The 14,840-nt window shown below is 46.3% G+C and overlaps 1 protein-coding gene across 1 annotated transcript; it reads left to right on the plus strand.

Annotated features, from left to right (window-relative positions):
- On the plus strand, positions 1-14,840 carry sae1 (SUMO1 activating enzyme subunit 1). The gene is made up of 9 exons (XM_064301321.1): positions 1-232; positions 1,263-1,374; positions 1,467-1,640; positions 7,014-7,159; positions 7,278-7,377; positions 7,506-7,611; positions 12,090-12,234; positions 12,824-12,893; positions 14,351-14,840. Exons 1-9 carry the CDS (start codon positions 132-134, stop codon positions 14,441-14,443), a joined length of 1,047 nt encoding a protein of 348 aa, XP_064157391.1. The 5' UTR covers positions 1-131; the 3' UTR covers positions 14,444-14,840.

Genomic DNA, 14,840 nt, shown 5'->3' on the forward strand with positions numbered 1-14,840 from the left:
AAAAACGTCATAATAAAGCGTCCGTTCAAACTGCACACAGCGGGACTTTTGCTGAAAATAAAGGGAGAAGGCGGCTAGTAATCTTATTACCTCGTACCATTTGACAAGAAGGATAACTCAACACAATCGAAATGATAGATATGGTTGAAAGGGAAGATACTATTATTAGCGAGGAAGAGGCTGCACAGTACGATCGGCAGATTCGGCTATGGGGTCTGGATGCACAAAAGAGGTTTGAGAATGGAATAGTGAAGTGCTTGATTAGCTATCATACTATACAGTTAACCATAGCTTGATATTATGAATATATTTGTATATCATCGAGTCGTTCGGTTGCAGCATGTTTTATATTATTTCGTGTATGCGATAACTCAGAAGTACAGAATAAAATTATGGTAGTGTAGTTAGCTAGATATATTGTTCATGAGCATAGTTATCGTTTATTCGATTGCTGCAATGTTAACTAATGTAGGTAATTAGCTAGTCTAGTTTGTTTTCTTGAAAAATGTCAGTTCAGGTTTCACGTTAAACTGCTTCTGCAATGTAAATACGTCATAATCGTTGATTCAGGTAATTGTTTTGCGAAACAAAATAATCGTGGCCATTGATATAACTCAGTTGTACATTTAAAGATATCAAGTCCACATCGTCCCCCACGTTCTGCCTGATTCCTTGTTTCGGTCTGCATGGCAAACATAAAAATTGTATTGCATCAAAACGGAGGTTAATCTGTTTGATGTTGCCTCGTATCGTTAAATTAGATCTGTCCCCATGGATTTTCAGTATATTGGTACGCTCCAAATTATTGTAGTAGTGTAGACTGTCCAGAAGGGTGACCTACATTAACAACATAATCGCAATTGCTCTGGTCCATTGAGCTCATGTGTCTACCTGTGGCAGCTCCGTCCTGGCTGAACTTCACTGACAGCCCGAAAAGAAGCGACAGATTGCTACTCATGTTTCAGGGAAGCACATACTAGTGTATGCCCTCCCGAATGAACGGATAATGTCGCAGCGATCGGGACAGTCTTGGAACTTCAGAATGTTCCAGATTGGGGAATATGTAGTAACGTGGGAATAGAGTGCTCAGCATGGCAATAGACCCCACGCATCACGCTGGGATTTCTTGCTGTGGACTGAATTCGCGCCTGAGCGGATGTTTATTAATTGTCGATGCTGTTACAAATACGTTTTCTCGTTATTGTGTTTAAACTGATTAGGCTTGAAAATGCATAGCTTGACTGTTTGTCTCTGTCCTCCAGGTTGCGAGGGTCCCGTGTGCTGCTTATTGGTCTCAAGGGATTGGGAGCGGAGGTTGCCAAAAACCTCATCTTGGCAGGAGTGAAGGGGTTAACCCTGCTTGACCATGAGAAGGTATAGTGGCCATTCAGCAGTTAAAAGCAAGACTGTCCCTGCAGCCTCAAGAATGTACTGTTTTTTAAATTCATTTTATTTTTGTTTTCTAGGTGACTGAAGAGTCCTGCCGAGCCCAGTTCCTCATCCCCGTGGGTTCTGAGGGACGGAACCGGGCCCAGGCCTCGCTGGAACGGGCACAGTACCTCAACCCCATGGTAGAGGTGAAGGGTGACACAGAGGATGCAGAGTCCAAGCCAGACGAGTTCTTCCTGCAGTTTGACGCGGTGAGTGAGTGCTTGAATACCCGAGGCCTGCCGCACAGTCCTAACTGAATTAATTTAGCCTTTACATTTCTTGCCTAAGATCCACAGCCTGTTTTGTTTAGGTTTAATCATCAACAGACAAGGTGAGGTGTTTTGTAAATTGGGATGCCCCATCCAAAGCACCCAATATGTTATGTGGCAGTCTTTGCTGGCCATTGCATTGTAGCCCTAAACATTTGCACTCAAAGCTATGTTTACCTTTCAGAGAACTCTGCAAGTTTCAGTGCAGTATTACCTTGCTAGGATGTAAGCCGTTGTAGTGAGATAAGTGGGGAAACGGAGTTTTCAGATGCTTTCCTAGGAGATTGCAAAACTGGCATCTCAGAGATGCCAACAGAAGATGCTCTGAAGCTTGGTAGTTTTCTGGAAATACATAAACTCCCTTGTAATGGTGCTTGTTGTAAAAATACATGTTCAAGATGACTAGCTAATGCAAGTAATAAACTATGATAGCAGCAGTAGAAGTTGCTCTGGAGATGAATGCTAGGACAGTAGGGCTAAGAGCAGGAGCGTCTGACCTGACGTCCGCTGTGCCGATTGCTCAAACCTCACTGTCCAAATGTACAGATGAAAGGATGGACAATGTGTTCCGATTTAATTCAGCTGAATATACCGCCTTCAACTTAGGCTACTGATGCAAAAATGTGGGTGAGTTAGGATTGGTTTCATTTTTATAGCCTATGGTTCATGCTTGCTATGGTGCTCATCGTTGGGATACACATAATAATATTAAAGCTGCAATGTGTGCAATGCTCCTCCCTGAAAAATGGTTTGTTTTGTGCGTCAGAATTGTTTGGTTTTTTGTGTTGAAGCAAGGTTTCCCCTGAGACTTATTCCCTTTGAGGAGTTTTTTCTCATCACTGATTGAGTGTTTTTCTTCCCAATGGAAAGCTTTTTTTCCTCTGACTTACTCATTTTAGTGGGTTAAGGCCTGGTTTTTGCCCAATTTTTCTTCATCTGTTTTTCTGTAAAGCATCTTTGTGACAATGGCTCTGTAAAAAGTGCTAAAGAAATCAAATTGAACTGAAATGAATTGGACTTGTATTGCCCGCTGGTACAGTTTTGACGTCAGTCCAGAGTACTTGACATGTTGCCTTTGGTTGATTGGAGGTAATCAAGATTAGCTAATGATTAGATTTCTGTGGTGTTTGAGGTTGACATCTACTGGTTGAAACATGAAATATCCTGTGTGAAATGCTCCCACAGTTAAAGCTAAACTCACCAGTATATTAAAAAAAATAAAATGAAACATTGACATATATTTAGTCTCCTCAGAAGATCTAGCACACTGAAAGAGTTTGGCATCTTTGTACTTTATTGGGTTTCGTACAAATTTAATACTTCAGAACTGGTTAAATGCTATGTGAAAGTGAACTGTCACAGCTTCATGTGGAATGCACGGGGGTCAAAATTAAGGTAACCTTCAGCTTTTAATGAGAAATTGAAATGTCTAGTAGTCCATTCTATTAATATTTGCCTCAATATTTTCCAATATCTTTGGGTGGAGGCCTTGTAGGCTAACTTGCCAAATATGAAATTATCACAAAAAATGGCCAGTGCTGCAGTTTTCAAGTATGTGATATTTATCACATTTTCCTTTTTTTTCAGTTCTACAGTGGTAAAGGGATATTGGTGTAAAAGGCTTCCGCCTTTCAAGACTTCTGGGGTGACAGGCTTTTCGATGCTTTGAAATGAGTGAGATTGGTTTGTTGCCCACCAAATGAAGTTAAACGTATGGCAATGATCTTGTGGGTCTTGTAGGATCTCACTTGCATAAAATAATATGAACTGTTTCTGTAAATTACATCACAATAATGCTGTATCTGCTTTTTAAATAGTTGTTCTTACAGGCAGTACAAGTATGTAATTTTTACATCTACAAACTATGCAGTATATTGTTTTACACAGTATTTTAATCTTTTCAGTTGGTTGGATTTTGAAGGCAAAATTTCTGTTGATATAAATATTAAGCAGTTAGGATAATGGTGGGAATTGTTTTTGTTTTATTACATTGTACCACTAGATGGTGCTGTTACACTGTAGATTTTTTTTCTGTAGTACTGACAACTGGGGATGGTGTAATCCTTTGCCTTGGTTTATTACTGGATACCTGTGACAGATATTTAAAACCGGCAGATTTTTTGATGTAGAACGTTTGCAGCGTTCCCAACATGTGTTTTACACAACAGTGTTACATGGGCTTCAGCTGTTACATTTATCAAGCCTCCCCACCTAAGGCAATATGCACGTATTTACAACCCCCCCCCCCCCTCGCTTTATTTTTTGCATTTTCTTGTCCTGTTAAGTTTGAAATCACCATTGAGCACTGCAGAATAATAGTTTGGTGAATAAATTGGCAATGAAAGTGTTGCGGGGGAGGAGCGAAAGTGTGATAATTAGAGTCCTAACAGTAGCCTCTCCTCTCTGTTTTGGTTTCTGACACACGACCGCAAGCTTTTGATGCATGATCAAGGCTTCTCATCGTCCCTTTGGTCCATAATTTATTTCAATCGCACGGGAAGATGATTGGGGAGAAAAAAGCGTGCCGGCCCCTCGCTTGTGAAAGATTAATAAGGCGGGCCGGGATTACAAAGCGCGGCACAGGCCCCTCCCACTCCATCACCGCGGCAGACACTGGCGGAAAACGTCCCTGTGGGACCGGCAGGGGAAGTTCAGGGAACGAGCGGGGGGTGGGTGTACAGGCGTGCGCGCTCTCTGCCAAAAAAACTCGCGTTTTCTCATCATCAGCACTAGTCGAAGTTTGCGCGTATGTGGGTGGCATCGACAAGCTGGGATGCGGCTGTCACTGGGCCAGGTTTCACTAAGAGCCGCTAAACCCCCATGCTGCTGTCACTCGAGTTCGGCAGCAGGGACACTTTGCTCCACTGAAATTTAAAATGACAACTCTAATGTTTTGCCAAAAAGCTTGCAAGGGCTCTGCAAGCTAGTATATTTGCTTCAAGTAAACTTGAGGTTTTTCTTGTTTACTGAACAACAGCTTTGAGTCAAAGAAATGCACAAAGTCTGTGAATCAATATGAAAATGCACCAGATGTACCACCCCGGTGTTTAAGAATGAGTTTTTTTTCTTCTGATGACCAGCTGGCTGTTGTGGGCCGTTCAGGTGTTTGATGTCAAAAGGAAGGAAATGCACTTCAGACAGCTCCAGTGAAGCTACAGAGAAGCTGTGTTACCAGGCTGTATATATGGACAAATTAACTTTATAGCATTTGTTCACAATTATAAACATAGATATCCATTTTAATACCATGTAGGTACTTATTTCCTTCTCATTTCTTTTAGTTGCTCAAGATCTTCACTCTCAAGGTTTTATAATGTTTATACGGCAAGTCGTCCCACAGTTTCCTTGAGTACAGCTGTCTCAGGTTATATGCACCATGCAAAATGGTTCCAAGCAAAAAAAATGTGATTAAATGTAATTGTTTTAAAGAATAATCACGTAATACAGAAACGTACACACTCTGCAGGTGTACTGTTGCTACATAAGCTGATTTGGAGTTATTTGAACTGTGTATTCTATTCTTTAGACCTCAAATCGATGAATACCTCCACCTCCACTGAAAAATTGGCAGGCCATCAGAAATATCTCTCAGTATCTAACAAATCATTTTTTGCATGCACACGCTGCTAGGGCCAATTGAAAACATATCGTAAAACTGAAATGATATCCCAAAAAAAACCCTGAAAGCACATTGTCACTCTGGTCAGCTATCCCACAAGAGGGAGGAGTGGCCAAAAAGAGATGGAGAATGGCATGAGAAAAGAAGACAGAGTGGGAGAAACTGAGCCAGAGATGAGAGAAATGGCAGGAGAGACATCAAGCAAAATGGAGGAACTTCACAAAAGCGAGAACCAGCACGAGAGGAAGAGTTCAAAGGAGAGAAACTGTGAAAGAGACGAGACAAGAAGAAAAGTGAGACAGAATCGGCATGAGAGATGGTGTGAAAGAGAGGGAAAATGGTGCAAGAGAGGATGGGTGCATAAGAGAGAGAGAGAGAGAGAGAGAGAGTGCCCTAGAGTGGAAACTGCGTGTGAAAGTACCAGAGGAAGAGGGTAAAATGGAGAGAAAGACTGTCTGTGTCCGATGAAAGACTGGACGACTTTTTCCATCCCCCTCTTACCCCCCCTCATCTCCGCGTTGCTAGGCTCTATTGTCCGCGCGGGCCATGGAAACCCTCCCCCCTTCCCCAGACAATCCCGCCAGTGTCCGCGGGCACAAAGCTGCCGCCAGAGCCCGTCTGAATGGGGCCTTCACTGAGAGGAGGTGCCCGGGCCCCGCGCCCAGCCTACAGAGGAAGGAAGCTCGCGGAGGTCAGGTGTTCTTCTGGAGCCCTCCCGCTCCAGCTCTCCTGCCCCATCCCTCCCACCCTGTCCCTCCTGCCCCATTCCTGCTGCCTCGGCTCTCCTGCCCCATCCCTTCTACCCTGTCCCTCTTGCCTCATCCCTACTGTCCTGCCCCTCCTACCCCGGCTCTCCAGACAGTGCCACAGGCCTCCAGACTCTACGCCTCAGCCTCCGTAAATAACAGCGCCCACAACAGTTGCCTGTTAGCAACACTTCGCTTCCAAAGCCAGCTTCACCCCGTTATGCCTGTCTTTGTCGCTCCGGCCTGTGAGCAGTCTCCAGTTTGGACAGCTTGGCCATGCTGAAGCGAGCAGCCTGCCTGTCTCGTGTGCTGGACGGGTTGGCAGAGCCTGCTCTGTTGCCTGCGGGCTTTGCGGCCTTGCCAGCCTGCAGCGCTACCAGGATAAGGGGCGCTGGGCCACCAGGCCCGACCCAACGCCCTCCCTTATCTCCATCCCTGTGGAGGGGAGGGCCAGGCTTGTTTACACAGGATAAGACATTCCCAGCCCTGGGGTCAGTTACTCGATAAAAGCCATCTGCCCCAAATACAAAAATAAAGATATTTACATGGAAAAACAAGTATTGCTTACTAAACGGTTGATGTATCTCAGTTGTCTGAATGCCTGGGTGTTTGGTATTTGGAAACTTACGTGATTGGGGGGTTGGGGGGCGTTGTGAGGAGTTCATACACAGGACCTCCCAAGCTCCAGCCAAATAAAGAAGGTGGCAAGGTTGTGTGTGAGGCATTAATCTTTTGATATAGCAGACCAGAAAGAGCCGCACTGCAGATGTTAATTGGCAGCTGAAAGTCTTCTGGCTCTGCATTTTTGCACTGGGTGAGAGGTGTGTTCTCTGGTCACAGTTATTTTAAACTCCTGACTGGACCTCATCAACGCGGTCCTCTTGACCTCCCTTTGTGGTCATTTGTCCTTGAGCTTACGGTCGCTTTGTGTCCCTCCCCCAAACCCAGGTCTGTCTGACTGGCTGTCCCCGGGATCTCATGGTGCGAGTGGACCAGGTCTGCTCTCAGAGGAACGTCAAGGTCTTCTGCGGGGATGTCTTCGGTTACCATGGCTACATGTTTTCCAACCTGGGCCCGGAGCATCATTACGTGGAGTGAGTTTCACCCCATCATCGGCATCATCCTTTCATCCACCTAAATGGCAGGTGGCATTTTGTGTTTGTGAATGTTTTTCTTCTATGTGAACCCCCCCTCCCCCCCCCGGACCTCCAGAGAGAAGCCAAAAGCAGCAAAACCTTCACAGGAGTCCAATGATGGACCCGAGGCCAAGAAACCCAAAGTTGACCCCAATGAGACCACCATGGTCAAAAAGGTGACTTCATATTTTTTTCATTGATTTGCAAAGTTTTCTTTGGGTTGTATTTGCAGCTGTCCTTCTGAACTCGAAATGTTACTCCCTGCTCTCCCTCTGTCTCCCCTTCTCCCTCCTACCCCAATTAGACGGCCAGTTTCTGCCCCTTGAAAGAGGCGCTGGAAGTTGATTGGACGAGCGAGAAGGCCAAGGCCAGCTTAAAGCGCACCCCGCCTGACTACTTCCTGTTGCAAGGTGCTTCTTTAACCCCCAGAAAGCTTCAGGGCTCTATTAGCAACAGCCCAGCATGCACCACATGTACCACAGATGCTCATTTTTGCTGCTTATTTAATTTATAGTATTTGTACTCAGCTGTGTTATCGTAATTTGTGACTGTTAGTCAGTTCTGAAGCTGATGTGAGCTTACCCCAATGGAAAGCAGCAGCCAATTACAGCACAGTATATGCAAGTAGTAACCAATCACAACTGGATGCCTTTGCGGCAATGTTGCATTAGTTTCTAGGTACTAAGCACAATAGGGCAATGGCATGTGGCAGCTAAGCTCTGCTCGAGCCGGGTCTATGGACGCTGCTTGGCAACGCAGCAGGTACAGATGGTGCTACACGCGTGTAACTGACCAGATTCAAAGCAGGTGCAGATGGTGGTACACGCATGTGACTGACCAGGTTCAATGCATGGAAAATACTGGTCCAGGGCAGAATCCAGTCCTGAGTCCCACGAGGGCTCAAGTTACCTAGAGTGTGTTTGTGGCAGGATCCAGATAAACATTAATTGAACTGAACGTCCGGCTCCTCGGTGTTGCGTTTAGCAAGTGCAAACAATGCATCACTGTCATTATTGCCAAATATGGTAATTTGGTATTGTTGGCATGTACAGCTTTTCCCCAGGCTGTTTTTGATGCTGGCACACATTATTATTACTAGCCGTACCTTTGTTTCCTCAAAGAGCTGCTCTTTTTCCATCACAAGCTTCCCATGGCTGGCCATGTGTAGCAGCAAAAAAACAGCCCACGACGGGCGTCACCCTGCTATTATTGCTACCTGAGAACAAAAACATTTCCTACTTTTGTTTTTGGTCCCCTTTAAAAGGTTAGAGGACTTTAAAAATGTGCCACATTTCTATAAATACCGCGTTGCCTCGCGACCGTCGGTTTGAGGAAGAGCTGCTTCCTCTCTGCGCGGCTCTGCGTAAGGGCAGTTCCGTGAGCTGATTTAGCGCCGGCAGGGACGGCGGTGGCCGGCGGCTGTTCTGCCCCGTTTGTGGTTTTTTTTTCCCCCCCTTCTGCTCTGAGATGTACAGTACTTTTATAAGCAAAGGGAAATGGCTCTCGATTGAGAGTGTCTGTTGGAACACTATCAGAATGTTCCAGGCTGTAATCTTTTGTGAAGCGGCTTTGTAAATGTACTGTACACGCAGTACCGTATGTCTGCTGCAGCAGGCTGTGTGTGTGTGTGTGTGCGGGCGTGTGCATGTGCGTGCCTGTGTGCCTGTGTGTGTGGTGTGTGTGTCTGTGTGTGTCTGTGTGTGTGTGTGCACGTTTGTGCCTGTGTGTATGTGTGTATGTGTGTCTGCATGTGTGTGGTTTTTTTGGTTGCAACATAAACAGTGCACATTCATTTCAGCCAAAAACTGTTTTTTCCACACTTAAACACATGCTTATGTGTGGAAATATCAGTGGGTGGTCTTCACACTGCAGTTGACGGACAGTGACGACAGCTGGAGACAGGAAGTGGGGGGGTTAATTAAGTGTGGGTGGGGAGCACAAGTAGAGGATGTTCAGCTTGGTCACAGAAGCTGGCACATTAGTCTGAGGGCACAAATATTCCACCATGTCAGTCCGTCAAACCGTCTTCACTATTGAGTTCCTTTCCACGCTTTCTCAAATGACTGACACGTGCCCACATCCGTTTATTAGCCCTAGTCTCAGTTTCCTGTTTCACATGGGACTTACCACTGAGTAACTGGCTCCCAGAAAGTGAACCCTTGCTAACTCGATTTGGTGTGCACATTCCCAGTTGAGGCCATGGTACACAGATTATTTTACTAGCTATCTAAAATGCTTGCAGGTAATATATGTCTGTACTAATTCAGTCTCTCCTGACTATTACAACCTCTTCCTGGATCAGGGCAGTCCTTACAAGGTCTCTTCCACACACAAAAATAATTTTACCACCCTAGCTTAAGTGTTTTTTATTTAAAGTAGAACATTATTTTAGAAGAGGAAAGTGATGTTTAAAAAAATAAATAAATGAAAGATTGTGCCTGAAAACCACATGGGCCTGCATCTGGCCTGGCTGCTGTGGTGTAGTGAAAGAGAGAGGAGCGTTTGAGTGAAGTGATGAGAAGAACTGGCCATTCAGCCCAGCTTGACACGTCTTTTTTCCTTTTGTTTTTTAATATAAATGTTTAGTGTGGCTCCAGCTGGAAACATTGCACTGAATTGAAAGTTGATTTGCACTGAACTGTGGACTCTAGAGTTTTTATATTTGTTCTAATCCCAAACCCTCATTGTCATACTGCCCTGTCTCTTTGCTTAGCAATAGCAGAAATAGCCCAACTGTGTATGACAGTTTCTCTGTGCTTCTCGGTCCTGGTCCTGGAGCGCTACAGGCTCTACTGGATTTTGCTCTTACTCAGCACTTTAGTAGCACAGCAATTGTTTAGTTAAAGCAGTTGATGACACAGCTAACTCTGCTCTCCTCGTTTCTTTGGTCTGAGTTGGCGGCTCTCCAGGACCAACATTGAGGATCACTGGTGTTCCAACTGTGTGGCATGCAAATTAGGAGCATATTAAGCCGAGAAGAAATTTTCCTGTGTTACCAAGGTTGTTATTGTCAGCATGAGTACTTGTTGGGCAATACTCAACTTAGTGTGGAAACAATCTCTCCGTACTTTAAGTGTACCTCAGCAGCTGGTTGGTCATTTGTATAGGACCTGTGAATGCGAATGGACTATAATGTGTTTGAAACCACAAAGCTGCTCAGCTGGTATACAAGAGGGTGGTTGTTAGCTTGCTGGAATTTTCCAGCTGCTGCAAAGTTGCGCAAATGGGCCAGGCTCAGATGCTCCATGGTGACCCTCCAGACTGGCACTGAGCTTCGTGAAATCAGCAGTGCCCGTCTGCAGCCAAGCTTGCCCGACCATTCATTTTTGACCCTTTTATGTCACTACATGGCCAAAAGTATGTGGACACAACCTTCAACATCTCATCCAAAATTATGGACATTAATATGGAGAGTTGGTCCACCCTTTGCTGCTATAACAAGCCCCTACTCTTCACTCCACTCTCCTGGGAAGGTTTTGTACTAGATGTTGGAGCATTGCTGCAGGGATTTGCTTCCATTCAGCAAGAAGAGCAGTAGCAAGGTTGGACACTGATTGGGTCATAAGGCCTGGCTTGCAGTTGGCTTTCCAGTTGATCCCAAAGGTGTTGTATGAGGTTGAGGTCAGGGCTGTGTGCAGGCCAGTCAAGTTCTTCCACTCCGTTCTTGACCAAACCATTTCTATATGGACCTCGCCGTGTGCCCGGGGGCATTGTCATGCAGAATCAGGAAATGGCCTTCCCCAAACTGTTGGGGAAGCACAGAATCGTTTAGAATGTAATTGTGTGCTGCAGCATTAAGATTTGCCTTCCCTGGAACTAAGGGGCTTAGCCCAAACCATGAAAAACAGCCCCAGACCAAGTGGTGTCCAGATACACTATATGACCAAAAGTATGTCATCAAGGAGAAATGGACATCTTCCTTCCCTGCTTATCTGACCAGAATGGATTGCATGTGCTGCTTTGTGTCAGAGGAGCTGATTGGATAATCAGAAGGGAAGGAAAGTCTGGCAAAGCACCACGCTGAGGAGAACAGGCCCCCTGCAGTCTGTCGTACCCCACTCAGACTCCAGAGAGATAGGGCTTTATCGGGGTTGGCCGGGCTGCGAAACCCCAGGTTTGTGTGGGGAACGTGACAACATAATGCTGATGTGAAGGCCACATTGAATCGGCCTGAGTTCCGGAAACTTGACCGTCTACCAGTTTGTCATTGGTATTTTATCATTCAGGAAGGACGTTGCACAATGCCATGTTGTCCCAGTTGGTCCTAGCAGTGAATCTGCACACAGAAAAGTTTATCTCTTGAATAGTAGATATGTACCGCTAGCCTCTCACCGAATAATGAACTTGAGCTGCTCTTTTCAAGTGTCTTTTTGCCCACCTAGCCATTCATTCTTTGTTTCTCATTCAGTTTTGAACCCCATTTGCACATTCTGTGTCATAATGGTTGCTGTTCAGCAGTAGGCAGCTTACTTTGCCATATCCTCCTGGCAAAAGTATTTTCAATTTTTTATGTAATAAAAGTGTCTTGGCAGTGAAAATATTTTAAAAAATATTTTATTTTTATTGAATGCCCCATGTAGTGTAGGTTTCAGCATAATAGAATATATGGTTCTCGAGGTTATGACCAAAGACTCTTGTCCCCTACAAGGGGCAAAAATGAATTGCTGGGTCTTGGGAGGGTGTACAGGTTCTATTCTAAATACTATGTTCTTTTGTGATATGTAGAGTAGCCTACACCACTCCACACCATATAAATACACATGGCTATTTATATAGTGTTCTTGTTATTCATATGCAGTGAACTGTGTTTCTCCAGTTTGTGAGAGGGTCTGGTTTCACCCGTCTCCCCTGACCCTCTTCCCCCTCTCCCCAATCTGCCCCCAAAAAGTCCTGCTCAAGTTCCGCACGGACAAGGGTCGCGACCCCCACCCCAGCAGCTTCGCCGAGGACGCCCCTCTCCTCCGCCAGATCCGCGACGACGTCCTGGAGGCTCAGGGCCTGAGCAGCGACCTGCTCTCAGACGACTTTGTCACGTGAGCAATTCATTCGTTAACGAGGTCCTCCACTGTAGGAGGGAAAATGCCTTTCAATTGTTTTTTGAGGAGGTCGCATTTAGCTGTCGTGTGAGTGAGTGTGTGTGTGTGTGTGTGTGCACGTTCACCCTGCGACGGACTGGTACCCTGCCCAGTGGTTGTTTCTGTCTTGCTCTGACTTAGAAGGTAACCTTAGCACATACAACGATTTATGTGCCCATGAGGGAAAAGTATACTTCTGCACTCTTGGAGTATAATTATATTAACTTTAATTATACAATATATTACATACATTTAATTATACATTATTGCTGTTATCATTAAACAACTATTATGCTGTATATACAATATGCTGAATATTATAGTTCAAGTGTATGTCAGTCTGCTGTTTTTTCACATGGGTGAGCAATGGTGTCAGACCAGGCTAACAACATTCCCAGACAAGCGAGTGTAAGTGCAGGTTCATTAAAGCACTAAATGAGAGTTGGCTTAGGTCAACATACTGTAGAAGCGCAATGCAAACATTAGATCCACGCAGCTAGCAGGCGTGTTAAATTGAGGATTTCTGCCGTGACCGTTGTCTGTGCAGGTACTGCTTCTCTCAGATGGCCCCGGTGTGTGCGGTGGTGGGCGGCGTTCTGGGACAGGAGATCGTCAAGGTGAGATATGCCCCCTGCTCGACCCCGCCCGCCCCACGGAGGGCTGGCTGTTTCCTGTCTGGTGCCCTTCTCGGTCAGGCAGCCTCAGCACTTTTCACTCTCTGATGAGCACACGTTGCTCTTACAGTGTTGGGCGAAAGCACAGGCACAGCACAGGACAGGTGGCGACCCCGCTGGATTCTGGGTAGAATGTTCCAGAACTGGTGACCCACATAAACCGAGAAAGTGTGCCGTCGTGCCGTCTGAGCGGGCTTCGCTTTCTGCAGCAGGGACACTCCGATCTGGCCCTGGGGGCCAGTAGCACTGCTGGCTTTCATTCCTTCCCTCTAATCAGGCAGTTCTGCTGACCTTGAGGTCCAGGCTCGAGTGTCCCTGTTCTAGACTGCTGGGCTGCCTCGTCTGCTCTGGGCTGGTGCACTCTCACTGAGTGCTGCCAATGCAGACCACACAAAGCGCAGTTCACACTGGTCTACACTGGAGTTTCTGCATAGTCTGCACTCTGCAATTTCTGCGCAATTTATCAAGGTCTGCGCCGACTGTGCCGGTAATGCTGTCTGCTCTGACTGACTGCGCTGACTGTGTAGGCTCCTTGTCTCTGGCCCGGGGCCAGGCTTTGGCTCAGGGCCAGGCCCCCCTCCCCCCCCCCGCCCCGCAGACACCTTGCAGCTCCGCCCCCTCAGCACGGTGCCGCAGACCCACACAGGCCCAGCGGAAGAGCGGAGGTCACCTCCCCCTGCGCTCCTCCTACCTGATTCACCTTAAACGCACTCTGCTTCCAGCTCCGCTGCTCTTACACTAGCACAGCCTCCCCCGGGAGCCCGGCTGCCAGCCCTCCCGCCCTCTCGCCCCGATTGGCTGCGTCTGTCTGCCGTTGCGTCGGCACGCTGCCCGGGTAACAGATTGAGGGCCTCCATGTGTGTGGCCGCGCTGACCGTTCCTTGCCTCGGCGTTCAGTTATGATTTGTGATGCCTGACCGTGCAGGGTTGGAACGAATCACCTGAAGTGAACGGTCATAGGTGATGAGAGGGGACTGTGACCATATGTAGCACTGTCTGTTGCTAGAGTAACACTATGACCATAGAGTAACACTGTGACCGTACATGGTAAGAGTAACCCTGTGACCATGCGCGGTTAGAATAACACTGTGACTGTACATGGTTACAGTAACTCAGTGACCATACATGGCTGGAGGCCTTTTTTGACCAGTGTGTAGTTAGCGTGAATTTGTGACCATGTGTTACTTGGGAGTATCTCTGACCTCCTCCAGTAGGCGACAGTGACTGTGTGTTGTCGGGCTATGGGCAGCAACTCTGAACATTTATAGTTGGAATGCCTTTGTGATCATTGTGTTGTTACAGTACCCAGTCGTCAGTGTGAATGGTTCTGGATAGTGTGTGGTTAAAGTATCCATTTGACTCTATAGTTGGATTGACTCTGTGACCTCATGTCTTTGCAGGCTCTTTCCCAGAGAGACGCACCTCACAGGAACTTCTTTTTCTTTGATGGTCTGAAGGGAAGTGGAGTGGTGGACTTCTTTGGTTCCAAGTGAAGTTTTCAAGCGAAAGGGGTGGTCAACAGTAATATGCAGAAAACATTCGGCACGTTTCTCAAATCCTCAGACCCTCCTTTACGATCTACCAGGCCACCAACCGCGTATCCACATTAGTTGCCAGGTCATTTCATTGGTCCCTTTCCTCGATTCCTTCACAGTGCTCTTGTGTCCAGCCAGTCACATGGAGCTGTGCTTGCTAATTTTGGGGGGGGTGGGGGGCGGGGAGATCAACACTTGTTCCTGTCCCGTCTCTACCCCATTTCAGTACTGTAAGCCTGTGTGGACCGTCCCTAGCACATGTAAGCACAGAAGATGTGGTTTTTACATTTTATAATAAAAAATAAAAAAAACATTAAAAACTAGAAATAAAAAGGAAAGCTTCCCTGAGGAATGA

This window comes from Anguilla rostrata, chromosome 12 (assembly GCF_018555375.3).
Source record: "Anguilla rostrata isolate EN2019 chromosome 12, ASM1855537v3, whole genome shotgun sequence".
Classification (NCBI taxonomy): domain Eukaryota; kingdom Metazoa; phylum Chordata; class Actinopteri; order Anguilliformes; family Anguillidae; genus Anguilla; species Anguilla rostrata.

Coding starts and splice junctions, on each gene's coding strand:
- sae1 (XM_064301321.1), top strand. CDS start 132: ATGATAGATATGGTTGAAAGGGAAGATACTATTATTAGCGAGGAAGAG. Junction 1,375..1,466: donor CCCTGCTTGACCATGAGAAG/GTATAGTGGCCA, acceptor TTTGTTTTCTAG/GTGACTGAAGAGTCCTGCCG. Junction 1,641..7,013: donor TCTTCCTGCAGTTTGACGCG/GTGAGTGAGTGC, acceptor CCCCAAACCCAG/GTCTGTCTGACTGGCTGTCC.